The sequence below is a fragment of the Parus major genome, chromosome 26, assembly GCF_001522545.3.
Source record: "Parus major isolate Abel chromosome 26, Parus_major1.1, whole genome shotgun sequence".
Lineage (NCBI taxonomy): Eukaryota > Metazoa > Chordata > Aves > Passeriformes > Paridae > Parus > Parus major.
This window is the reverse complement of record NC_031795.1, coordinates 3,520,562-3,545,790: the sequence shown is the minus strand read 5'-3', so window position 1 is coordinate 3,545,790 and position 25,229 is coordinate 3,520,562. Positions and strand designations below refer to the sequence as shown.

The following is a 25,229-nucleotide window of genomic DNA, read 5'->3' as shown; positions in this document are numbered from 1 at the left end:
GGGCTGCCCGCGGGCACCGGGGAGCGCAGCCCCAGCACCCCCGGCCCCCCCGACGGGAGGCGGGTGAGGGGGTGGGGCCTTTCGCCGCCCCCCCCGTCCCGGGCGGCCCCGGGTCCCCTCCCCGCACGCTGCTGCCGGCGGGACTTCCTGATCCCGCTGCATTGGCCGCAGGTAGCGCAGCCGTGCGCGACGGGGCACGGACAGACGGACAGAGCCCATGCGGACCCTTAGCTGAGCTTCATCCCCCGCCCCCTCTTCTTCCTCCTCCTCCTCGTCTTCCTCCTCCCTCCCTGCCCGGCTCCCTTCCTGCCCGGCACATGTAAAACTTGTGCGTGGGACTCCGCTCCCGTCCCGCTCCCGGTGCTGCTGGCGGCAGGAGCCGGGCTGGGATCGTCCTCCCGCGGAGCAGAGACCCCTCCGCCCACCCCCCGGAGCAGGGACCCCCCGGCTCCGCTCGCCCATGCTGGATTTCGGCCCGGGAAGGTGACTGCAGGAGGAAGCGGCGCCGCGCCGGGTCAGGGTAACCATGAATGAGATGTCGAGTTTCCTGCACATCGGGGACATCGTCTCCCTGTACGCTGAGGGATCCGTCAATGGCTTCATCAGCACCTTGGGGTGAGCGAGGGGCTCCTGGGGTAGCCCGACGGTGATTCCGGGACGGGACGGGGGTGCTGAGCCGGAGCGCGGTGGCAAAAGGAGCCGGGAAGCTCCGGGTGCTGCAGCAGGGACGGGGAGAGACGCCGGGCAGGGGGGCACGGTGTCCCCGGGCTCGTCCCTGGCTCCAGTTGCTGTCAGGAGCAGGATGCGGCCCTGGAGGGACACTCAGCCCTCCTTCCCCTGGCCAGAAGCTGCTTCCCCCCTCTTAGGGGCTGGGGGGTTTAAGCAGCTTGAGGGGTCGGTGGGATGAGGACGGGGACATGTGAGGGTGACAGCTCGGGCAGCCGCGGCTTCTCCTGGGCACGGGGTCATTCTGCGCTCCCAGCCCTGTCCAGTGCGACTGGGGGCAGCCAGGGGGACGGGCAGTGGTGGCTGCCACTGTCCCCCTCAGTGTCCCACACAGCCGGTGGTCAGCGGGCATCGCTGCAGGGTCACCAAGCCGGGCTGCCCGTGGCTACCAAGCGCTGCCAGGGGGACAGGGCAGTGCCAGCACCGGGCTGAGGATGCGGCAGAATGGGCCGGGGATCTCTGCCCTGCCTGGGGACAGAAGTGGAGACCTTGGGGACAGGAGTGGAGACCTTGGGGACCTGTCCCGTGTCACTCCTGTGTCCGTGCGAGGCAGCGGTGAGGCTGGAGCAGCCCCTGTGCATCCGCCGGCCTGCTCCCAGCGGGAATGCTCTCCCGGCGGCGCGGGGACAGGGTGGGTGACAGGGAGGGCTCCGACAGGACCGCCCTGGGCCACGGGTGGGTTTTCCCTTACCCTGACTCAGGACCCCAAAGCTTGCCCGCAGCCCCGGGCTGGGGGGGACGTGGGGCCAAGCCAGCACTCCTGCCCCACGCTGCTGCGTGTAGGAGAGGCTGAGCTCAGGCAGGAATGCTGACTTGGATGGGATTCCTGGGGCAGGAGCTGCCCGGCTCTATAATCTGTGCTGAATGCACTTGCTCCCACATGCCTGTGCCGAAGCGGAGCCGCACATACCTGCGCCCACACGCGTTCCCTCGCCCACCGCCGGGCACACGGGTCCTCTGGGCTGCTGCCCACCGGGGCTCTCTCCACCTGCCTGCCCAGAAATGGGGTGCAGCACTGCCCAGAATGCCCGTGAGTGCAGCCACTGTCGGGCAGCAGGTCCTGCTGCCTGTGCCGGCCCTTCCTGCATCCCCACAGCTGCTTCTTGGGGATGTCCCCAAGCAGGGGATGCTGAGCACTCCTCCAGCCTCTGGGAAATGGGGTCTGCAGGAGGCTCTGCAGGGACCCAGCACTGGTGGTTGTCCCCAGAACATGTCCCAGTGGCTCAGATAGAAATGTGTGGGGTTTTCAGAGCTCTGATCCCTTTGCAGCTATGGCCCTCACATCCCCTTTTTTGACAGGTGTTTTTCCAGACTTCCTCAGAAGCACCTGAAGTGCAGGGCTTTGGGAACCTCTTCTCCCTGGCCCCAGCACATCCTCTCTGGGCAGCCCCACTTTCCCAAGCTTCTGCTTCCTGCAGGTTCTTTTCCCCCTCCCTCCTAAAATTGTTTTCCCTGGTGCCCTGAGACCTGGGAGATCCAACCGCACCTTAAATCACTCCTGTGATAAGGGACCAGGTGACTCACCGAGAGTGCTCCTCCTGCCACAGGGACCTTACTTAGCTCATTTGCAAGGCAAACAGCTCTGCCAGCCCACGCGGGCGCCCTGCGGAAGCGTTCCTGACATCCTTCCTTGTGGAGGGGCTGGCTGTGGGATCGCCTGGGGTCTGCAGTGGGATCCTCCCTTCATGGGGTGACACGGAGCGTTCCCCCGTGCTGCTCGCCAGTGTCGCATTACGGGTGACATCCTGGGGGGAGCCCTGCACCCCCACCTGAGGCTCCTCCGCTCCCCGAATCTCTCTGTCGGGACCCCCGGACACGAACCCTCCCTTTCACCCCCTCTGTGCAGCGGGCGTTTGCTCGTGAGCAGGAAAAACATCCCGGGACGGGCGTGGAGCTCAGGCTCGGTGGGAATGCCGAGCCAAGATACCCAAACCAGCAGAAATGTTCGAGCCAGCCCAAAGCAGTGCCCTGGGAAGGGAGAGCTCGGCTCAGGGCTGGTCCCAGCAGCCTGGGAGTGACCCTTGCGGGGCTGGGGCTCGGCGTGGACAGACTGGAGTGACCAGAAGTGGTTTTGGGGACACGGGAAGCTGCCCAGGAGGATTCTGTGCTGCCCCATCCCTGCCAGGCTCCTAGAACCCTTCAGAGGCTCAGAAGGGGCACTCGCAGAGGGGGAGGGTCGGTGACAAACCCAGCTGGGTGCCGGGCGGCTGTTTCAGGTGAAATAACACCTGTACCTGTGGTTGCAGGTGGATTTCGGGGTGGAGCAGCTCGGGGAGATGCAGTTGGTTAAAGGGTAACTGCAGCTCCGCAGGGTCAGGATGAACCCGTCCCTGCCGGGGGGGGGAGGAGGAGGAGGAGTCCGAGCCCTCCTGGCACCGGCACAGCACCAAAAAGCTGCATTTTTGTGGCTGCCCCGCTCACTTTCCCCTCTCCTCCCTGGGGCAGCGCCCACCCTGCGGGTGCCAGAGGGGCTGAGTTGGCTCCACGGCCAGCAACGAGCTCCCATCATCATCCTCCTCCTCTTTTTCCTCACCTCAGGGGTCGCTGGGCTTTGTATTGGGGTTCTCCTGGCTCTGTTGGGGTTTCCCTTCTCCCAGAGCACCCCTTGGCATCGTCTGCGCCACATCTGGGGAAGGTTTTTGCCCAGCCCAGTGGGCTCCAGCCGGGGGAGGGGTCGGGAGGGTCCGACTGCCCCGGGTTTTGCAGCGCTGGACGAGCTCCTTCCCCCCTGACCTCGGGGAAGGCTCTGCCTCGTACGAGGCCAAACGCCCTGGATCCGAGCCAGGGATTCACTGTGCTCGGGATTTGGAAGCACCGGGAAGCCCCGCTGGAAGCGCGGCGAGGACTCCAGGGCTAAGAGCCGGCCAGATGCTCGTCCGCGCCTTGAGGGGGCTCATCAGTGCTGGATTCCTCCTCTGCTGCTCCCGGGGGGAAATTTGGAATTCCATGGGTGCATCCCGCCTCCTGCCTCGCTCAGGATCCTCCTCCCTGTGCTTGGACACCGTTTTCCCATTAAAAGGTGCCCCGCTGCTCTTTAGGGAGCTTCCCTGGCCCATCCCACCGCGGGAATGCCGGTTATTAGCGGGAGCGTGTCCCGGCCCCAGCAGCCTCCCAGGTGACTCATGTCCACTCTGTCAGAATCCCCTTTTTTTTTTTTTTTCATTTTCAGCAATTTTTTAACTGAGGAATGCTCGCCCAGAGTATCAGTTTAATACAAAGAACACTTGGCGTTCCTGCCGAGCGCGTAATCCTGGGATTAAAGATGCTGAAAGTGCCTTGAGATCGTTAACTAATTAAGACTTCCAGGCTGGCAGGTCACTGTCTCTAATCCTGCCCGGGGATGCCGGGGCAGGGTCGAGGGGAGGCAGAAGCTCCCATACTCTTTTCTTCAGTGATGAAAATAAACCCGGCAGGTCAGGCACTTCCTCAGAGACCTCCAGCAATAAGAGTGGAGGATTTTCAGGTTTAGAGTGCCCAGATGAATCGAGCTTTTCTGGGTGCTGCTGAGAGCTGGGGATGTGCTGAGGGTCAGCGCTTCACTCCCTGAGCCCCGCCCATGGATTGGTGTTCTCAGCCCGCGGTGGTTTTTGCTCCCAGGCGCATTCCCAGGGTTTGTTCTGCCCTGTCCCCCATCCAAACAACAGAACAGAAACCAAAACTGCCCCCGAGTGACACCGGGGCTGGGCTGGGGCTTTGCGTGTCCCCTGTGCTGCTGCAGCCGCTCTGGCTTTTCCCCTTTCCCTCTTCCCTTGCCCTCCCAAGGCTCCGTGCCCTGCAGGGATCTGGGAATGGCCCTGGCTACTTCCCTGCTGTCACGACCCATGGAAAAGGTGTTTAGACAGCCCCAATCCCCCTGCGCTGCTGCCCACGGGCGTTTGCAAAGCCAGGGCGGCCCTGTCTGGCCGCAGCCCGTGGCTCTGGGGTTTTTCCAACCTTCCGGGTCTTTGTTAATGGCTTTGAAGCTTCTGCTGCCACCAGGCAAGTTGCTTTTCTCTCTTTATGTGAAATCTGAGGCTGTTCTCCCCGGCCCCGGGGAGCCGTGAGGAGCACAGGAGTGTCCGAGCCCGGTGCCAGCCCACGCCTCCTCACCAAGGACACGGCAGCACCGCGGTCCCCGAGGTCCCCATCCATCAGCACCGAGGCCAAATTCCTCTCTGCCGAGAGAAAGGAATTCTCCCCTCCTCCAGAGAGCGGCTGGGCTGAGGGAAGGAGGATGGATCTGCGAGTGGGATGGATCTGCCCGGTTTTTAGCCCTTTGCAGAGCAGCGCATCAATCTCCAGCGATTTTCGGGTTGTTTGGTTTGTTGGGGACACCGGGAGTCCCTCGGGGACAGCTCAGGCTCCGCTTTGCCTTTGCCGCACCTCGCTGCTCCAGGCTGTTGCTGCCCCCCTGTCCCAGGGACAGAGCTGTCCCAGGATGGATTCTCTCTCCGGGAGAGCACTGCGGGCACATTCCCGCATCCTCCCGCACGCTCCGCAGGTGGGGACACGCTTCCCTCTCGCTCTCCGGGGCAGGAGCAGAGTTTCTCCTGCTGCTCCGGCTTCCCAGGGCTGGGGAAAGCGGGCGAGCGGGTACAGCCTGTCTTGCTGGAGCACCCAGTTCCCTCTGGAGCCTCGCACGGAGCTCCCAGCACAGGGAGCCCCTCGGGCGATGCTCGCCCCTCTGTGCTCTGGGCAGATCCCCCTGCCGGGCTCTGCTTTGCTCTTCTCGGTAACTCTGAAAAGCAGCGTCCCGACCATCCCCAAATCAGCCCCCAGCACCCAAGGCCAAGCCCGAGGGATTTTGCTTAACGCTGGGAAAACAGAGGTGGGCAGGGAGGAGACACGGAGCCCTGATCTGATGGGCAGAGCCTGCAGCTCTGATCAGATAATAATTAATAACTGGGTTTGAGGGGGCCCTGCCACCTCCATCACTGCACCCTCCGTGTCCCAGTGGGAAGAGTTCCCAGCCAGAGAAGGAGAACTGGGGAATGGAAGCTGAACTCCTCCTGTTTTTGCTGGATTAAGGGTGCAGCAACAGAGCTCTGTGTGCCAGGGGGGAGTTGGGCTCAGCTGGGCAGGGCAGGGTCCCCTCTGGCACAGGTCACGGAGCAAAGGGCCCAGAGTGACTGCCACAAACCTCCCCTGGTCCTTCACTGCTGTGCCAGCCCTGAGGGAGCAGCATGGAAAACACCCAGGGAAGCAGTGGGAACCGAGGGAAGGGGTGTTCGGCTCCTGAAGAATATTTACAGGTGGGAAATGGAAAACACGAGGTGCAGCTTTGGATCTGTCGCTCTGGGCCAGGTGACGGTGGCACAGCCACTCTGCACACTCAGCCCTGCTGCCGTCCTGCTGCTCCTGACCCTGCTCCCACTTTTTGTCCCCCTCAGGCTGGTGGACGATCGGTGCGTGGTGGAGCCGGCGGCCGGAGACCTGGACAACCCCCCCAAGAAGTTCCGAGGTGAGAATGGGGCAGCTCCACCCCTCTGTGAGCGGCACCGGGGCCAGTCCTGGCCCTGAGCATCCACAGCAGGGATGGGCCGGGGGGCACAGCCCTGCCCTGTGCTGTGCCCACCTGGGAAGTGCTGGCGTGTTCCTGAGTGCCCCGTGTGCTCAGGGTGCTCCACGCTCAGGGAAGGGCCCTATCCCGGCAGGATTTCAGTGCCTGCATGGCACAACCAGGGAGTGGAGAGCTGGGAAATCTGCCCAAAGCCGTGACTGTGGTGTTGGATTTGTGTTGGTTTAGGGCAGCTGCTCCTTTCATTCCCCCCTTGTCGTCGTTTTATGTCTTCTTTTAAATAAGACTTTTGAAATATGGCTTACCTACTCTGCCTTGTGCCTCCACCTTTCTCTCAGGTGATTTTAATACCCCTCATCCCTTGGCCACCCTCCTTTCACCCTACACCCCAAAATGTCTCAAGACATCAATTTTTCCACTCTCTCAGGATCCCAACAAGCAGCGACCTGGCTCTCCATGGGACTTATCACCATTAATTTATTCATGAGTCGAATTAATGACCCATCCAGCATCTCCAGCATCCCCCAGCTCGGTGCAGCTGCATTCCCAGACTTCCACCCAGGGCTGGCCACGCAGCAGCCACCCTGTCCCCCTGCCTGGCCGTGCGCCTGCCTTCAATCTCTTTTCCAGGCGCAGGTTTTTCGGCTGCACTCCCTATCAGGATATCCAGCCGGTTGTTTTAATGGCCGGAAAGGTAGAGCTCTCCCTGCTCGATAGCCATCGCCTCCTGCGAGGTGAAAACAACGGGCTGGGGCTGTTCCCTGCAGCCCCGGCCAGAGGCTGCGGGGGATTTTCATGCACTGTCGCCGTCCCCACATCCTGTGGCCGGACCCTGCCCTATCCTGAGCCGCACACGGGTCGTGCCGGGGCTTCCCGCTGGGAAAACAGGACTCTCCTCCCGAGGTCAGCTCCGAACGGTTCTTTGGAAATGCCAGAACCCACCTGGGAGCTGTTCCTGCCCGGCTCTGCCGCCCGAGGCTCCTCGGAGAGACGCTCGACACCTCTCAGTTATTTGCTTTTTACTTTTTGCGGTTTCTCCTCCCGCCGAGGCTCTTCCCAGCCCAGTTCAGGCATGTCAGGAAAAGCTTCCACCCTCCCAGGCAAGTGGGGAGTGGGACCCTCAGCTGTGCCACTGCTGCCCCTAGCTCCCCAAAGGAGTCACCTGGAAATTTTGCCCCCTAGACCTTGGTAGATTGGAAATTTTTCCCCCAAAGCCTCTCTGGGTAGGAAGTTTTGCCCCCAAAGCCTCTCTAGGTGGGAAGTTTTGCCCCCCAGGTGTCTCTGGATGGGAAATTTTGCTCCCAAAGCCATTCTGGGTGGGAAGTTTTGCCCCCCAGGCCTCCCTGGGTCTTGGCAGGTCAGCCCCACATCACCCTCTGTGCTGCTCACTCTGGGCAGTGCTAGAGCAGGACCTTCCTTCACCTCTCTTCTTTTTCACCCCACTCTGTCTTTCAGAAATCTGGCAGTTCTTTGGCCCAGGTGCCAAAATCTCCGTCCCCCAGCACAAGCCGTGCTGGAGATTTTCTGCATGCAACCCTCGCTGTGCCTCAGTTTCCCTCCTTGCCAAACCGGGCTCGGCGCTGAGCCCAGGGGCAGGGCTCGCTCGGAGCCAGGCCTTGGTGTCGCAGCCATTTCGGAGTCTCTGCACTGGGTTTTTTTTACCTCCCCCTGGTTTCTCCTTCCCACTAATTAGCAGTTCGATGGAGCTCGGGGCGGGGGCGCACGGCCGCTCCGGCCCCGTGGGCAGCTCCGGCTGCTTGGCACGGGATGTGCCACTGGCAAACAGGGCTGTAAAACCAAATGTGAAACCTGGCACTGCCCCAGCGGCCCCGGCCGGTGAGAACCGCGCTCGGTGCTGCCCCAGCGGCACTCCCAGGTAAATAAATACGCTCTCTCCAGCGCCTCGGGCCCGAGGCCAGCCAGGGAAGGGACCTTTTTATTTATTTATTTATTTTTTAATTTTCTTTTTTGTGTCTGGACTTTCTGGGCTGCTATTTCAGGCATAATTAGGGCGATTCAGGCTGCAGAGCCCTTCCTGCCCTCGCCCCAGCGCAGCTTCCAGCCCAGGAAGGGGGTTGGGAGATGTGAGAGCCTCGTTGTCTCCAGACATCTGCTCTCCTGCTTCAGTTCCCGAAGCCTGGCTGTGGATGTCTGCACTTCCCGCCCACCATCCTGGGGGAAAACAGGCGAATGGGGGCAATCTGCAGTGCAGGGAGAGTTTGGAGGAGCTGGGATGCATCTTGTGCATCCTTTAGGATCTTGAAATAGAGCTGCTGACACAGAGATTTCCGGAGCAGGCGCTTGGAGCATCCAGTGCTGGTGATGCAGGTCACGGAGGGATGGACGTGTGTGTCCCGATGGCACGGCCAGCACAGGCTCCTTCCACAGCTTCTGCAGCCTCAGGGTGTCCTGTGGGTGACAAGGGATGTGGAGGTGGCTGATCATGTCCCAGCCTCCCGCCTGGCTCCTTCCCGCCGGGATCCTCTCCTCCTTTGGTGCAGCTGGGCTCCATCAGAGCTCCTTCTCCCCCCTGAAGCTTTCCTTCCCAAACAGCACAGCCATTTCCGATGGGAGCACTTCTAATTGCGAGTCCAAGAAGTGCAGTAATTCCTGGACTCGTTATTTATCCTGATTTAAAGCCGGTCCAGCGGCCAGCACACGGTGACGTGACCTCCACCAGTCCCCGCCGTGTCTCCCTCGTGGATGGAGGGACCATCGTCCGTTCCAGGAGTGTCCCTGCCCCTCGGAGATATTGGCCCTGCTGGGGACACCCTGGTGGCTGCTGCAGCCTCATCAGGCCCTGCTCTGCTCTGTTCCCAGATTGCCTCTTCAAAGTGTGCCCCATGAACCGCTACTCTGCCCAGAAGCAGTACTGGAAGGCCAAGCAAACCAAGCAGGACAAGGACAAGATCGCAGATGTGGTGCTGCTGCAGAAGCTCCAGGTGAGCAGGAGCCAGTGGTGCAGAGCTGGCAGTGCCCACAAGCTGGGTGGATGATGGCATCCAGACCTCTGGTGATGCTGCTTTGGGATGAGAAGGGATTTCCAGCTGGGTTTTCCCCCTTGTTCCCTGCCCAGCCATTGCTGTGTCACCCTCCTGATGTTTCTTGTGCAGAGGTGTGGAGGCACAGGAGCTCTGTGAGCACGGCCCTGCACCCTGGGGCACCCCAGGACACCCCAGAGCACCCCAGGAGACCTTTCAGCACTTCAGGACACCCCTCAGCACCCTTTCAGCAGTTCAGGACACCCTTTCAGCAATTCAGGACACCCCAGGGCACCCCTCAGCACCTCAGGACATCCCATGCAGGAGGGAGCCCTGCTTCCAGGACGTGCTCCAAAGGGAAGGGAAAGGCTCCCGTTGGCTTCCCCGAGGTTTGGCCAAGGCCCACATCAAACATTGCACAACGGCCTCAGGCAGCTGGCGAGGCCCCGCCGATGATTCATAAAACCAAAGCTGGGGAGAGATTTCACTAAATCATCTCATCAGGCCTGGAGCCCAGCCCCGGCCCCAGCTCCCCCAGCTCTGCCTCGGACAGGGGGGGCTGAGTGGTGCCAGGACAGGGTGTCCTGCCCTGGAGGGGGTAAGGAAGGAGGTTTGGGGGGTCAGTGCCTGCTGCCACATCCGGCCCCGCACACAGAACCCCCATTCCCCTGCTCCGCTAGCCGGGCTTGTAACGTCACAGCTGTCCTGGCTGTGAGTGGCCCCAGAGGCTCATTTCTGATTCTGATTGATTGCACCTTGGTTAGGGCTTGTCTTAAAGAGATTCTGCCGTTTCCTCACTCCTTTCTGCTGCTCCTGGTGTTTCCCTTCATGGCCAGAGCGGCTTGTGGGGAGCTCAGCCTGGCCCTGCCAGGCTCTGCAGGAGCTGGGCTCCAGCCTGCCCCTTCTCAAGGAGGCTGAGAAACAGGCTGAGAACATCTCCCAGCCCATGGAGATGGTTTCCTGAGGGAGGAGCAGTCAGGTCTGGAGTGGGGGAGCCCTGCCTGTGGTTGCCTTTCCAAGCCCATGCCCCTCACTGCTGTGTTTTGTGGGTTTCAGCTCTGTGTTTTCTTGGCCCAAAGGAGCTCACACAGGCTGTGGAGGCTTTCCAGCCCCTCTGCTGATGTCCCCCAGTCCTCCCTGATCCCCTCTGGGCATCCTTGACACCCTGTCCCTGGGGACAGACCCCACCCCATCCAAGCAAACCCCAGCTCCCACTGCCAGCCCCACTGGCGAGGGAGGTGCTCAGATCTGGAGGGAGATGTAGGACACCCGTGGTGCTGGATCTCCCAGCAGAGCCCTGTTGCTCCATGGGGTTATTGTTAAACTCCCAGAGCTGCATCCGTGTGGGATTTCTTGGCAGCAGGTTTGTTCTGATGGCAGAAGCCAGCAGGGTGGTGGGGGTGACTCCAGTGGCACCCAGAGCTCTGGGGGGATGGAGGGGTGCACCCAGAGCTCTGGGGGGATGGAGAGGTGCACCCAGAGTTCTGAGGGGATGGAAGGGTGCACCCAGAGCTCTGGGGGGATGGAGGGGTGCACCCAGAGTTCTGAGGGGATGGAGGGGTGCACCCAGAGTTCTGAGGGGATGGAGGGGTGCACCCAGAGCTCTGGGGGGATGGGGGGGTGCACCCAGAGCTCTGTGGAGACAGGTACCAGGCAGATTCAGAGCCCTCACCTGCTCAGGCACTCAGGACCTACTGTCCCATCCTCCTTCCCAGAGCCAAGCTGTGTTTCCAGATGTTTCCCAATTCCTCTGCCCTCAGGTGAAAGGGGTGAGAGCAGGATGGGAAAGGGCAGAAGCTCTCCCAGCTCCATGCCTCGCTGTTTCCCCTCACAATTTTGGGGAGCCCTGGGCTGGAGCTGCCTGGGCTGTGCCCAGCCTGGCGCCGGGGCTGTCAGCGCTCCCTCGCCATTCCCACATTTGCTGTGGGAGCAAGTTCCTGCCTCACTCCACGTGTGTCAGCATCCCATCACTGCTCCGACTGCCAGGGCCAGCACATGGAAAATCTCTGTGGTTTTGGAGAGGGGCTGCTGAGCCATTCACTCCTGGGGACACATCCTGCTGCAGCAGGTCCAGGCCTGCTCCATCTCTGGGCATGGCACCGCTGGCACGGTGCCTTTGGCTTCTTGGTTTTGGTGCTGCCAAAAGCCCCCGGTGCCCACAGCCCCTTTTTGGGGTGTTTTACCCCCATCCCCAGCCTGAGCCCAGCACCCTCATTGGCTGCTACCCCAAAACCTGCTGTGTTGGGGGAATTTTGGTGTCATTTTATCTCTGTCCTAATTTTTAAAATCCTCAATTTAAAGCCCGCATGGACTTCCTAGGGCTGGTCAAGGCCACACCTTGGCCCTGGGCTGAGCTCTTGGATGTTCCATGCTATGGCCCTGGGGCACAGAGAGATGCTGATCCCACACCCCAGCCCATCCCATCCTTCCCAAAGCCAAGGCTGTGAGTGACCCTGCTGGGATTTGCTCCTGGGGAGGGAGGAGGGTGCTGCTCCACGCTCAGCTCTTCTCCTTTTGGAGCAGCACGCAGCCCAGATGGAGCAGAAGCAGAACGAGACGGAGAACAAGAAGGTGCACGGGGACGTGGTGAAGTACGGGAGCGTCATCCAGGTATGGGGGGCAGCAGGGATCCAGCACACACCCAACAGGGATCCAGAATGGATCCAGCATGGATCCAGCAGGGATCCAGCACATCTGGGAAAGGGCTGGCAGTGTCTGGGGAGCCTTGGGGGCTGCGCTTCTCAGCTCTCCCATGCTCGGCTCCTCCAGCTGCTGCACATGAAGAGCAACAAGTACCTGACAGTGAACAAGCGGCTGCCGGCGCTGCTGGAGAAGAACGCCATGCGGGTGACCCTGGATGCCACCGGCAACGAGGGCTCCTGGCTCTTCATCCAGCCCTTCTGGAAGCTCAGGAGCAACGGGGATAACGTGAGCACGGGGCCCAGCAGTCCCTGAAGGGGTGTGCAGAGAGCTCCACGCCTGGGCTTAGCTCCACACCGGGAACCCGGTCTCATCCTCGCTGCCCTTTTCCCATTCTGCTCCCCAGGTAGTCGTGGGAGACAAAGTCATCCTGAACCCTGTGAACGCCGGGCAGCCGCTGCACGCCAGCAACTACGAGCTGGCTGATAATGCTGGCTGCAAGGAGGTACAGGAGGGCCTGGATTTTTTTCCTTCTTCTTCCTTTTCTTCCTTTGTCCTGGGGTCATGACTGCGCTCTCTTGCTCCGCAGGTGAACTCGGTCAATTGTAACACCAGCTGGAAAATCAACCTGTTCATGCAGTTCTGCGACCACATGGAGGAAGTGCTGAAGGGGGTAAGGAAGGAGGTTTGGGGGGACAGGAGGTGTGAGCAGCCACCTGGCTCTGTGATAAGGGCAGAAAAGAGATCCTGCCTTGAGGGCTGTAATTCCTGGGAGAATTCCTCACCTGGAGAACCGTGCAGTGAGGCAGAGTGGGATATTTTAGGATCTGCTGGCAGCAGGGAGCCGAGGGCAGAAATTACTGACCTCAGGGTGTTAAATTGACTTTTGGGGACAATGCCAGGCCCACGCAGTGCCAACGGTGGCTTCTTGTGTGGAGACAATTCCAGCTGCTCAGCCCCGCGGCAGGGTGGCTGTTGCCTGGGAAAGGAACTTTCCCTGCTGAGCTATTGTTCTGCCGAGGTCCTCCAGGAAGCAGCTGGGTGGATGTGGATTGTTAGGATCTTACAGCCCTTCATCCCCAGGCGCTGTACTTATCCCAGCTTCCCACATGCTCCTTCCCCAGCTGTTAATGCCTTAAACAAGTCGGGGAGCAGAGCCTCTGCCTGCTCCAGGGTGGAGTGGGATGGATGCACATCCTTTTATCCCCTGGGGGTGGAAGTAGAGGGGTCACTGCATGGATAACAGGAGTGATGGCAGTGCAGGGTGCCTCTGCCCTGTCCCCTGGGCTCAGAAGAGCGTTTGTGCTGCCTGGGCCAGGTTTTAGCAGAGCTCAGGGAGGTTGGGTGGGAAGAGGTGACAGTGCCCTGTGATCCCCAGGGTCCCACAGTCCTGCTGTGCAGCTGGGAGCTGTGTCCAGGAGGAATCCCATCCCCTTTGCAGCATGAGGGGTCACAAGAGAAGACACATTGCAGGAGAAATTTCTCCACTAACTGAGTGATTAAATATGGGAACAAACTCTCCAGGACAGTCACCATCCCTGGAAGTGCTCAAAAATTAGTAGACAGATATTTCAGGGTATGGTTTAGCTGGCATGGTGGTGAAAGATTGGACTTAATGACCTTAGAGGTCTTTTCCAACCTGAAGGACTCCAGGATTCTTTGGTCCTGACCCTCACCCCTGTGTCCCGCTGCAGGGGGACGTGGTGAGGCTGTTCCATGCCGAGCAGGAGAAGTTCCTCACCTGTGACGAGTACAAGGGCAAGCTGCACGTCTTCCTCCGCACCACCCTGCGCCAGTCGGCCACCTCGGCCACCAGCTCCAACGCCCTGTGGGAGGTGGAGGTGAGTGGGGAGGGTATGGAGGGGGTGTTTGGAGACGTCCCAGTCCCTCCTGTGCTGTGGCTGAGCTCCTCCCTGCCTCTCCCAGGTGGTTCACCACGACCCATGCCGAGGGGGAGCCGGCCACTGGAATGGCTTGTACCGCTTCAAGCACCTCGCCACGGGCAACTACCTGGCAGCGGAGGTAAGGGGGTGGCAGAGGGGTGCAGGAACGTGCCCTGGGGCTGTGGCACCCCTCCCAAAGGCAGTGCTCATGTTGGGCAGGGAGTGATGCCCAGCATTGCCTCTGGTCCCCTCCAGTTTGTTCTGGGAGCCCCTGCAGCTCCTCCTTGCTCGCAGGAGATGTTGACACCTGACCACCATCATCACTGACCTGGTTTAGGACCAAACTTTCCCCCTGAATCTCCCCAGTGAAGAGGTTCACTTGCTCAGACGGCTGGGTTTGGCTCCTTTTCTGGCCCAGGGGGACAGGAGGGGGTGGCTGGGGCATTTCTGTGCTCAGCCCGTGCCAAGGGACTGACTGGCACAGCTCAGTGCGTTGGAAGTGGGATGTGACTCATCCTGCTGCCCTCGCCTGGCAGAGGGTGCGGGCAAAATCTGGGTCTGGAAGCACCATCTGCCAGGTTTTTCTGCTGCCATTTAAGGCCAGCTCAAGGCCTCCTGAGAGAGGCACAAAGGAGTTGCTGCACTTGGATACTGGGGTGTGTTTGGCACTGCCAGAACCGAGGGCTGTGCTCTGCTGCCAGGGCAGCAGGGACATCCTGGGGATGCTCCCCAGCTGGAGAAGACACCCAAGGGCAGCCCCCTTCCGTTGCTGTGGGATGGAAAACAGCAAACACTGGGGCTCTGAAATGGGTGCTTTAAACCCAAAGACGCTCGGTTGACACCTGAAGAGGAAAGAAGATCTTGGACTGAGCCCATCCTGGGCTGGTGCTGCTCACTGGGAGCTCAGCCTGGAGCCTCCAGGGAGTTCTTGGTGCCACACACAGAGCCCAGGTCTGCTCCCCTGGGCTCCCCCATCCTACTCCCAGGGCTGGGACACCATGCTCTGGGCACAGGTCACATCCTGCAGCCCCACCCGGGCAGGTTTCCTCTCCATGCTGTGTTCAGGGAAGGCAGGAATAGGGACCACACACCATCCCCAGGGGTTTGGAGGGGCCAAGTGGGAGGACTGACAGCTGCTTTTCATCTCCTTCTTTAACTTTTCAGGAAAACCCAAGTTATAAAGGAGACGTGGCTGAGCCCAAAGCAGCACCCACGGTGAGCAGAACCGCTGCTGCCGCTGCCCCAACCACGCCAGCTCTCAGCCAGGGCCTGAAAGCAGAAAAATGCCCCAAAACAAAGCCCTCTGAGGGGACTAGAGCCGAGTTTGTGCCGCTGTCCCAGCACAGTATCCCCTGCCCTGCACTTAGAGCCGTGTCCCTGTGTCCCACCTGCGAGAGGACCCTGCCAAAACCTCTCAGAGGGGTTCCAGTGCATGTTGGCTCACCAGGCCATGGGAAAACGCTCAGTAGATGAGAGAGCTGGATTTTCAGGGGGGTTTTTCTGTGCTGTTGGTGAGGTTTGGATTGAGGGGGCCTCGTAGCTCAGGTCCATCCATGCTGCTTGTGCTCCGCTCATGCGAGGTTCAGCCCCAGCAAAGCTTCTGCTGTGTCCCCCGATTGCCGTGGGCACAGGGGACCCCTGAGCCTGGCTCAGAGACCCCCTCCCCACTGCGCAGGGGGGCAGCAGCCGTGCCAGCCGCAGGAACACCGGGGAGAAGATCAAGTACCGGCTGGTGGCCGTGCCCCACGGCAACGACATTGCCTCCCTCTTTGAGCTGGACCCCACCACGCTGCAGAAGACAGATTCCTTCGTGCCACGGTACGGCGGGGGCATCGGGATGAGGAGGGGAGGCTGAGTGCTGGGGGAAGAGCGGTGCTGGTGTGTCCCCCTGGGGATCACTCTCAGGGTCACTCACTAGGACGTTGTACTGTTGGCAGGAACTCCTACGTGAGGCTGCGCCACCTCTGCACCAACACCTGGATCCAGAGCACCAACGTGCCCATTGACATCGATGAGGAGAGGCCCATCCGCCTCATGGTACGGCCCCGCTCCCTCCTCTCTCCCTGGGCTTGTTCCCTGCTCCCCGAGAGCTCTCAGGATGCTCCTTCCCTCCCTGGGGACTGAAACACCCTGGATGGTCCAAAGGGGTGGGTGGACACCAGCCTGGAGCCCACCCCAGTCACCCAGAGGTCACTCCAGTCAGCCAGAGCCCACCCCAGCCCCTCTGATGGGGACAAACTGGGTCACTGGTGTCAGCAGAGGTGGTGGCAGATGGTGGGGACGTGCCTGCCATGACCCTGTCTGTGTGATGCTGCTTCTCTGCTGCTTCCCAGCTGGGCACGTGCCCCACCAAAGAGGACAAAGAAGCTTTTGCCATCGTCTCCGTGCCCGTGTCTGAGATCCGGGACCTGGACTTTGCCAATGACGCCAGCTCCATGCTGGCCAACGTGGTGGAGAAGATGAATGAGGGTTTCCTCAGCCAGAATGACCGCAGGTAAGAGGCCCCTGGGAGATGGGGCCATGCTGGGCTCCTCCAAAGGCTCCCCAGCAGGACCAGGCCTCTGCCTGCTGCTGATGCCAGCGCTGCCCTTGCTTCCCTGCCCACAACGCCTGCTTCTCCCAGGAGCCTGGCGAGGAAACCAGATAACAACAGAGCCCCTCCTAGAAAAATATCCCAGAAAAATATCCCAGAAAAATGTCCTAGAAAAATATCCTAGAAAAATATCCAAGGGGCTGGGAGATGGCCCCACGATAGGGGCAGCCGCCTTAGTCACTGTATTATTTTTAGGTGGGTGGGTTCTTGGTGCTTCCTGAGCAAACACAGATCCCTGCGGGACAGAGCGAGCGGCTTCCGCCCTGCCAGCCTGGCCCACGCGGGTCCCACGGGGCTGACCACGGCGGCAGAGGTGTTAAATGCAGAATCCCTGGTGTAAGCCACAAGCAAAGCCCCCCAGACATTCACCCTGGCACGTACAGGAACCACAGGGGCTGCAGAGCCAGCCACTGACCTCCATCAGGGAGTGCAGGATTGGCCAGCAGCTCCCCTGGTGGGTTTCTGAGGCTCTTTGGTCCCCAAAACCCACCAGCATCACTGCAGGGACCTGAATCTGGGCAGGTGAGCAGCCCCCAGCCCACTCACCCCGTGTCCCTTTGCAGGTTCGTGATCCAGCTGCTGGAGGACTTGGTGTTTTTTGTCAGTGATGTCCCCAACAATGGCCAGAACGTGCTGGACATTGTGGTGACCAAGCCCAACCGGGAGCGGCAGAAGCTGATGCGGGAGCAGAACATCCTGAAGCAGGTGGGTGGCCCTGGGGCCCTGCACCCCAGCAAGGCTGGGACATGTCCTGTGGAGATGTCCCGTCCTGCTCACAGCCACTCCAGGGGCCAGAGGGATGGAAAACCCCATGGAGGAAGGTCTGGCCATGCCCTGCTCATGCCATGGTGTCCAGCCACACACAGGGGGCCAGTGTGGAGCAGGACACAGCCCTGATCTCTGCTTTTGGGCAGATCTTTGGGATCCTGAAGGCCCCTTTCAAGGACAAGGGTGGGGAAGGGCCCCTGGTGAGGCTGGAAGAGCTGTCGGACCAGAAGAACGCTCCCTACCAATACATGTTCCGCCTGTGCTACCGCGTGCTCCGGCATTCCCAGGAGGATTACCGCAAGAACCAGGTGCCTGGGGGGTGACTCCCCATCCCTGAGGAGCTTCATGGGGCAGGGGGACATCGCTCACAGCCCCTCTGTGCCCACTGCAGGAGCACATTGCCAAGCAGTTCGGAATGATGCAGTCCCAGATCGGCTACGACATCCTGGCGGAGGACACCATCACGGCCCTGCTGCACAACAACCGCAAGCTGCTGGAGAAGCACATCACCAAGACCGAGGTGGAGACCTTCGTCAGCCTGGTGCGCAAGAACCGCGAGCCACGGTGCGTGAGGGGGCTCTGCGGGCCACAAGGGGAAGGGGAGCCATGGGGAGCCCCTCTCTCACGGCAGAGCTGCCTCTTCCCGGCAGGTTTCTGGATTATCTCTCAGATCTCTGTGTGTCCAACCACATCGCCATCCCCGTCACCCAGGAGCTGATCTGCAAGTGCGTGCTGGACTCGAAGAACAGCGACATCCTCATCAAAACCGAGTGAGTGGCTGAGGGAGAGGCGTTCCACATCAGGGGTTTGTCGTGGGTTGGATGTCAGGCACCCTCCAAAGGAGCTCACTTTGCAGCTGGACAGAGGAGAGAAAATTTATTGAAGGGTTCATGGGTTGGGATAAGAACCAGGAGAAATTGCTCATCAAATACAATCGCAGGCAAAACAGGCTCTAGATAGGGATATGAATTAAGTTTCTTCTTAACTAAATCAGAGCAGGATAAGGAGAAGTTAAATAAAACCCTTAAAAACACCTTCTTCCCACCCTACAAGAAACCCACTACAGGGTGGGCCTGGTCCCACTGAAGCTCCATCACCCCTTGAGGTGCAGCCCCTCCATCCATGGGAACATCTCCAGATTTCCCCTTTCCTGTCCCAGGCTGAGGCCAGTGAAGGAGATGTCCCAGACCCACGAGTACCTGAGCATTGAGTACTCGGAGGAGGAGGTCTGGCTCACCTGGACCGACAAGAACAACGACCACCACGAGAAAAGCATCCGGCAGCTGGCACAGGAGGCTCGGGCTGGCAATGCCCATGATGAGAACGTCCTCAGCTACTACAGGTGACACTCCTGTGGCACCTCCTCTCCAGGTGAGGCTGTGAGGGTTGCACGGCCTCACTTCCCTCTCCCCCTCACCCCTGGGCAGGTACCAGCTGAAGCTCTTTGCTCGCATGTGCCTGGACCGCCAGTACCTGGCCATCAAGGAGATCTCCCAGCAGCTGGGGGTGGACCTGATCTTCCTGTGCATGGCAGATGAGATGCTGCCCTTCGACCTGCGTGCCTCCTTCTGCCACCTCATGCTGCACGTGCACGTGGACAGGGACCCCCAGGAGCTGGTGATGCCCGTGAAGTTTGCACGTCTCTGGACGGAGATCCCCACAGCTATCACCATCAAAGAGTGAGACACGCCGGGACTCGGGGTGGCTTTGAGGGGCAGGACAGGGCAGGGGGTGGCAGATGCCGTGGCAGGGGAGCATTTGTGGAGTGACCTGGGTAGGTCTGGGCCCTCAGGAGGAAGTGGGCTCCATCTGTCACAGCATCACTGCTGGTCACGGTGGCTCAGGAGCAGCCTGGACAGAGCTCCTGCCAGCAGGGTGTGAGGACACCCACTGTGGGGTGAGCTCACCCCAATGTGTCCCCCTGCAGCTACGACTCCAACCTCAACGCCTCACGTGATGACAAGAAGAACAAGTTTGCCAGCACAATGGAGTTTGTGGAGGACTATCTCAACAACGTGGTGAGCGAGGCTGTGCCCTTCGCCAACGAGGAGAAGAACAAGCTCACCTTCGAGGTGCGGGCGCTGCCGGTGTCACTGTGCAGGGTGTGGCACGGTCTGGCTGCCGCTGCCCCTGCAATGTCCCTGTCCCCATGCTGGATTCTCCTGCTCAGCCCTGAGCAGGGTGAGGTCTGGAGCTGCTTTGTCCTTCCCCAGGTTGTCAGCCTTGCCCACAACCTCATCTACTTCGGCTTCTACAGCTTCAGCGAGCTGCTGCGCCTGACACGGACCCTGCTGGGCATCATCGACTGCGTCCAGAACCCTCAGCTGATGATGCAGGCGGTCTACAATGATGAGGTGACAGGTGAGCCCCTGTTCATGGCCAGGAAGGTGTTTTCCATAGTCTGCCCAGTGTTTTCCATGGTCTGCCCAGTGCTTTCCAATTTTTGGTGGCAGAAAAACCAGACACTGGCTTGCTGATATGGCTGGGGGGGCAGTAGGACATGGGGTGGTGAGCCCTTGTCCATGCCAAAAGAAATATTCAGTGCCTTCTGCTCATCCTCTGATTAAGGCTAGAGCATTTTCCAGTTCAAGTGGGTCCTTCCTTGGGCCTCTGCCACCTCCCTCTCCACCCACACTAACTGTGGCTGCCTCTGCAGGGAAGAACGTGCGGAGGTCGATCCAGGGGGTGGGGCAGATGATGTCCACCATGGTGCTGAGCAGGAAACAGTCCATCTTCAGCACTCCCAGCCTCAGCACTGGCTCTGCCCCAGAGCAAGTGGACAGAGGGAGGAGCATTGAGAACGAGAATATTGTGGTGATGGAGACCAAGCTGAAGATTCTGGAGATCTTGCAGGTTGGAGCCAATGGAGTGGTGGGACCTGTGGGATGAGGGTGTGTAATGTAATTTTCTCAAGCAGGGGCACGGTTGGCTTCTGAAGGGGGCACTCGTTCACTTCTGGTTTCTCCTTCCCTGCTGCTTCCAGTTCATCCTGAACGTGCGGCTGGACTACAGGATCTCCTACCTGCTCTCAGTCTTCAAGAAGGAGTTTGTGGAGGTTTACCCCATGCAGGACAGCGCAGCCGATGGGACAGCTCCAGCCTTTGACTCCACAAGTAACTCTCCCACTTTGCTCCTGGTACACCCCCAGCTCAGCAAACCCCTGGGGCTGGGAGGACACAAGTGGCAGAGGGGACATCTCCAGCAGAAGTGACATCTCCAGCAGCTGCTGCTGGCAGGGAGCAGGGAGGGGTGGAGTTTGTGTTTTGCTGGAAATAGGATCAGGGAGTTGGGTTGGTTCCTGTGTGTTCCTGCCAAGACACACTGTACACCTTTGTCACTCCCTTCCTCTCCCTGCAGCGGCAGCCATGAACCTGGACCGGATCGGGGAACACGCCGAGGCCATGTTCGGTGTGGGGTGAGTCCCTGCCCCCCATAGCTCCCCTGGCCATAGGGCCCTTCCCTTCCATCCATCCCACCCAGGCCAGGAGCTGCAGGTGATGAGGAGGAAGAGGTGGCTCTAAAGGCTCTAAAGCTGTCCCCACCAGCCCCTGAGCTCCGTGTTAAGGCCCAGCGCTTCCATCCTGCTCCAGGAAGTCGAGCAGCATGTTGGAGGTGGATGACGAGGGAGGGAGGATGTTCCTGCGGGTGCTGATCCACCTGACCATGCACGACTACCCCCCGCTCATCTCCGGCTCCCTGCAGCTCCTCTTCAAGCACTTCAGCCAGAGGCAGGAGGTCCTGCACACCTTCAAACAGGTGACGCTGAGGGGACCCGGGGCACCCCACGCCTGGCTGTGGAGGGGGGGATGTGGCTTGGATCCTGGCCCTTTCCTTGGGAGGGAGATCTGGGAGTGGGATTTGTGCCCCGAGCTGGAAACCCCTGGGAATGTTGCTGCAGGTCCAGCTCCTGATCTCAGCCCAGGATGTGGAGAACTACAAAGTGATCAAGTCAGAGCTGGACAAACTCCGCACAATGGTGGAGAAATCGGAGCTCTGGGTGGACAAGAAGGGCAGCACCAAAGGGGACAGCACAGGGGAGGGGAACAAGAAGGAGAAGAAGGAGGTGAGAGCCCTGAGTAAAACGCTGGGATCCAGGGTGGGAAAGGAGAGGGAGGCAGGGGGGCAGCTCACCGTAATCCAACACCTGATGCCTCTCAATGGGCTCGATGGGCAGCATCCTGTGGGGTGTGGCTGGAGGGGCATGGAGTGACCCCAGTGCTGTTGTGTCCCCTGCAGCACGGTGCTGATGAGGAGGTCATTGCTCCAGGAGAGAAGAGCAGTGAGAACTACCAGATAGTGAAAGGGGTGAGTGAGACCAAACCTCGGTGCACTGGCAGGAAGGAAAGGGGTGAAATCCTGGGGGGATTTCCACATTCTCCTGTGCTTCAGTAGAAACAAGTCCAAGCCTGGCCCTTTCCTGGCAGCTCAGCACAGGGAGGAGCTGTCACATCCTTGCACTGGGGACTGGAGGGGACCGGGTGGGTGACAGCTATGAGGGCTCTGTGTGGCACCACAGGGAGGATCCCTGAGTTGGGGCTGAGATTTGTGAGCAAAGCAGGGAACACCTGGGATTATGGAGGGAACGTCTAGAATGCAAACCAGCCCCAGTGTTGGTGACCACCCTGAGTGGCTCCAGGCTCAGCCCCTGCCCACCGTGGTCCTTCTGTTCCCAGATCTTGGAGCGGCTCAACAAGATGTGTGGGGTGGGGGAGCAGGTGCGCAAGAAGCAGCAGCGCCTGCTGAAGAACATGGATGCCCACAAAGTGATGCTGGACCTGCTGCAGATCCCCTATGAGAAGGTGAGTGGACAGAAACCTGGTCCTGAGTCCCCAGGGCAAAGGGGGCACACGGGGACCCCTCTGAGTGGCCTCCTGCTACTCCCATCGCTCTCAGCTCCGCATGTTTCTCCTCTGTCCCCTCCTTAGGGGGATGCCAAGATGATGGAGATCCTCAAGTTCACCCACCAGTTCCTGCAGAAGTTTTGTGCTGGCAATCAGGAGAACCAGGCCCTGCTGCACAAACACCTCAATCTGTTCCTGACCCCTGGGGTAAGGAGAGGACACGGAGGGGCAGCAGCACAGGGAAGGAATTCAGCACCACTCTGGGGGCTGAGAGCACAGGATGGAAAAGCCAGGAGGAGACCCCAGGCAGGGCAGAAGTTGGGACAGCTCCTGCAGCCCCCTGACCCCACTCTGTCCCTTGTCCCCAGTTGCTGGAGGCAGAGACAATGCAGCACATCTTCCTCAACAACTACCAGCTGTGCTCGGAGATCAACGAGACGGTGCCTCAGCACTTCATCCACTGCGTGGCCACCCACGGCCGCCACGTCCAGTACCTCGACTTCCTGCACACCATCATCAAGGCCGAGGGCAAGTACGTCAAGAAGTGCCAGGACATGATCATGACTGAGGTGAGGAACTCTCCTGTGGGGCAGCAGTGGGGGGAAGTAGGACAAGGCTCTTGGAACCTGCGCCAATGGCTTCTTCCTTGAGAAGAGCCTTCCAGCCATGCTGGATCCTCCCTGGAACCAGCCAGCCCCAGTGCTGGTGACCATCTTGAGTGGCCATCAACCATCTCCAGGGGCTCAGTGCAAGGTCCAAGAGCCAGTTTGGGTGTCACACAGTTTCACACAATTTTTGATTGCACTGTAAATGCCTGGTTCTCCCTGTAAACACAACTCCCTGTCCCCCTTCCTGGCCACTGCAGAGGGGACACCACTGGCCTTGGAGGTTTCTGACCTTCCTTTTTCAGAGTGGTGACCACTGACCACTGATCCTTTCCTGCAGCTCACCAATGCCGGGGATGACGTGGTGGTTTTCTACAACGACAAGGCTTCACTGGCCACCCTGCTGGAGATGATGACGGCAGCCAGGGACGGGGTGGAGGAGAACAGCCCCCTGATGTACCACATCTCCCTGGTGGACCTGCTGGCTGCCTGTGCCGAGGGCAAGAACGTCTACACCGAGATCAAGTGCACGTCCCTGCTGCCCCTGGAGGATGTGGTGCGGGTGGTGACACACGAGGACTGCATCACAGAGGTACAGGGTGGCAGCCAGGAGGACACTGGGGCTCTGCACCGATTGTCCCCTGACGGTGTCCCTGCCCCTTTCCCCCTCCCTGGCAGGTGAAGATGGCCTACGTGAACTTTGTCAACCACTGCTATGTGGACACGGAGGTGGAGATGAAGGAGATCTACACCAGCAACCACATCTGGACCCTCTTTGAGAACTTCACCCTGGACATGGCCCAGGTGCGTGGGGAGGGTTGGGTGGGAAGGACACAGCAGTGGTGGCTTGGATGGGGACAGGGTGGTGTCACCAAGGCTCCCTTGGAGCCTCCTGCAGGGCATGGATACACATGTGGGACCTCACCTACCTGCCACACCTGGGGTTGCAGAATGGTCAGGGCTCTCTGGCGTGACCACAGGAACTGTGTCACCAGCCACGTCCCTCAGCTCAGTGTGGTCCCAGCAGTGTCTGGGCAGACACAAGCTGGCCCCGGTACCATCAGTGTCCTCCCTGTCCTCACAGATGTGCAAGAAGCGGGAGAAACGCCTGCCAGACGCCACACTGGAGAAGTACGTGCTGACAGTGGTGCTGGACACCATCAATGCCTTCTTCAGCTCACCCTTCTCAGAGAACAGCACCTCACTGCAGGTAACAAGGGGTGGGCAGGGTGGTGGGGGGGACAGCAGCTCAGCCAGGCTCTCAAAACACGGTTTGGAGGTGTGTGCTGACACTCCTGTCTCCTCCAGACCCACCAGACCATCGTGGTGCAGCTTCTCCAGTCCACCATGAGGCTGCTGGAGTGCCCGTGGCTGCAGCAGCAGCACAAGAGCTCAGTGGAGTCCTGCATCCGCACGCTGGCCATGGTCGGTAAGGAGCCACTGCTGTGCCCTGGGGACAGGGGACAGAGCCACCCTGGGCTGTCTGTGCCCAGCAGCGAGCAGGACACGCTGTCCCTCCTGTGGGGGTGGCAGGACACCACAGGGAGGGGCTGCCAGCTGGGCATGGGGATGTTCAGCTCTGGGATGTGCTTTTTTTTTGAGCTTCACCTCAGCACGCCCGAGATAATGTGGGGATAACCAGAGCCTGGGCTTGGCTGGGAGCTCCCTGGTGTGTCCCTGCCCGGACACAAAGCCAACACTGACAGTGGTTTTCCCTGGCCAGGACTTTGCCCTCGGTGTGCAGCTGCCTGACTCAGGCTGAGGGCTGTTAGCACTGAGTCACTGTGGAAAGGATTGCTGGTGGCTGGGCTCTGGGTGGGGATTTCCCTTCGGAATTCCAGGCAGGGTGCTTGCAGCCTCCCCACGCTGGGCTTTCCCAACCAAAAACTGGGGCTGGGGCCTGTTTCCACCCTGTGTGGGGCTGTGGGTGTTGGGATGAGTGTGAGCATTCCAGCCTGTACCAGCCTGGAGGAGTTTACTCGTGTATTTACCCCAAATCTCTGCTGCAAATGAGGTGAACCCTGGTGAAGGGGCACTCAGACAGTGGTGGGACCCAGCTGGGTGTGGCTGTCCCAACCCCATCCCTGTGTTCCACAGCCAAGAGTCGCTCCATCGCGCTGCCCATGGACCTGGACGCCCACGTCAGCTCCCTGCTCAACAGCAGCTCCACCAGCACAGTGCAGAGGAACACCTCGAGCTACAAGGCGGCCACACGAACCTTCCCCCGCGTCTCCACCACCCCCAACCAGTGGGACTACAAGAATATCATCGAGAAGCTGCAGGTACAGGGCAGGGCGTGGCGGGGCTCAGGTGGCAGGAGGGCGCTGGCATTGCAGAGTCCCTCTCCCGTGTGTCCCCTGGCTCTGAAGGGGGTGCTGGGGCTTGCAGGACATCATCAACGCCCTGGAGGATCGCCTGAAGCCGCTGGTGGAGGCCGAGCTGTCCGTGCTGGTGGACGTCCTGCACCGGCCGGAGCTGCTCTTCATGGAGGGGACAGAGGCGTTCCAGAGATGCGAGAGCGGGGGGTTCCTGTCCAAGTGAGGCTGGTTTGGGACTGCCCTGGGGGTGCTGGGAAGGGTTTGGGACCCTCATCCTGGGTGGGCTGTGTGTTCCTGTGTGCCTGCAGCCTGGAGGGGTGGCAGGGGCGGTTCCCTCAGGGATGCCCAGGTCCCTCCTGGCTGAGTGACAATGGCTT

General features: G+C 60.2%; 1 protein-coding gene across 2 annotated transcripts in view; it reads left to right on the top strand.

The window, feature by feature from the left end:
• Window positions 1–137: 137 nt before the first annotated feature.
• Window positions 138–25,229, top strand: part of ITPR3 (inositol 1,4,5-trisphosphate receptor type 3) — a 36,534-nt gene continuing 11,442 nt past the window's right edge. Inside the window, exons 1-36 of one of the 2 annotated variants that reach the window (XM_015650811.3) lie at window positions 138–615; window positions 6,096–6,166; window positions 9,044–9,165; window positions 11,728–11,814; window positions 11,974–12,132; window positions 12,251–12,349; window positions 12,434–12,517; window positions 13,539–13,685; window positions 13,771–13,866; window positions 14,892–14,942; window positions 15,403–15,545; window positions 15,665–15,764; window positions 16,061–16,221; window positions 16,884–17,025; window positions 17,235–17,396; window positions 17,480–17,652; window positions 17,739–17,858; window positions 18,248–18,430; window positions 18,516–18,767; window positions 19,016–19,160; window positions 19,302–19,449; window positions 19,745–19,941; window positions 20,072–20,201; window positions 20,446–20,503; window positions 20,679–20,844; window positions 20,987–21,151; window positions 21,325–21,393; window positions 21,762–21,887; window positions 22,014–22,136; window positions 22,298–22,498; window positions 22,875–23,126; window positions 23,213–23,338; window positions 23,619–23,744; window positions 23,843–23,963; window positions 24,632–24,816; window positions 24,923–25,071. In XM_015650811.3, the coding sequence (XP_015506297.1) occupies window positions 527–615; window positions 6,096–6,166; window positions 9,044–9,165; window positions 11,728–11,814; window positions 11,974–12,132; window positions 12,251–12,349; window positions 12,434–12,517; window positions 13,539–13,685; window positions 13,771–13,866; window positions 14,892–14,942; window positions 15,403–15,545; window positions 15,665–15,764; window positions 16,061–16,221; window positions 16,884–17,025; window positions 17,235–17,396; window positions 17,480–17,652; window positions 17,739–17,858; window positions 18,248–18,430; window positions 18,516–18,767; window positions 19,016–19,160; window positions 19,302–19,449; window positions 19,745–19,941; window positions 20,072–20,201; window positions 20,446–20,503; window positions 20,679–20,844; window positions 20,987–21,151; window positions 21,325–21,393; window positions 21,762–21,887; window positions 22,014–22,136; window positions 22,298–22,498; window positions 22,875–23,126; window positions 23,213–23,338; window positions 23,619–23,744; window positions 23,843–23,963; window positions 24,632–24,816; window positions 24,923–25,071 (4,928 nt within the window). In that variant the 5' untranslated portion in view covers window positions 138–526. The remainder of the gene's footprint in view (window positions 616–6,095; window positions 6,167–9,043; window positions 9,166–11,727; window positions 11,815–11,973; window positions 12,133–12,250; window positions 12,350–12,433; window positions 12,518–13,538; window positions 13,686–13,770; window positions 13,867–14,891; window positions 14,943–15,402; window positions 15,546–15,664; window positions 15,765–16,060; window positions 16,222–16,883; window positions 17,026–17,234; window positions 17,397–17,479; window positions 17,653–17,738; window positions 17,859–18,247; window positions 18,431–18,515; window positions 18,768–19,015; window positions 19,161–19,301; window positions 19,450–19,744; window positions 19,942–20,071; window positions 20,202–20,445; window positions 20,504–20,678; window positions 20,845–20,986; window positions 21,152–21,324; window positions 21,394–21,761; window positions 21,888–22,013; window positions 22,137–22,297; window positions 22,499–22,874; window positions 23,127–23,212; window positions 23,339–23,618; window positions 23,745–23,842; window positions 23,964–24,631; window positions 24,817–24,922; window positions 25,072–25,229) is intronic. The other variant, XM_015650810.3, reaches the window with a different exon arrangement.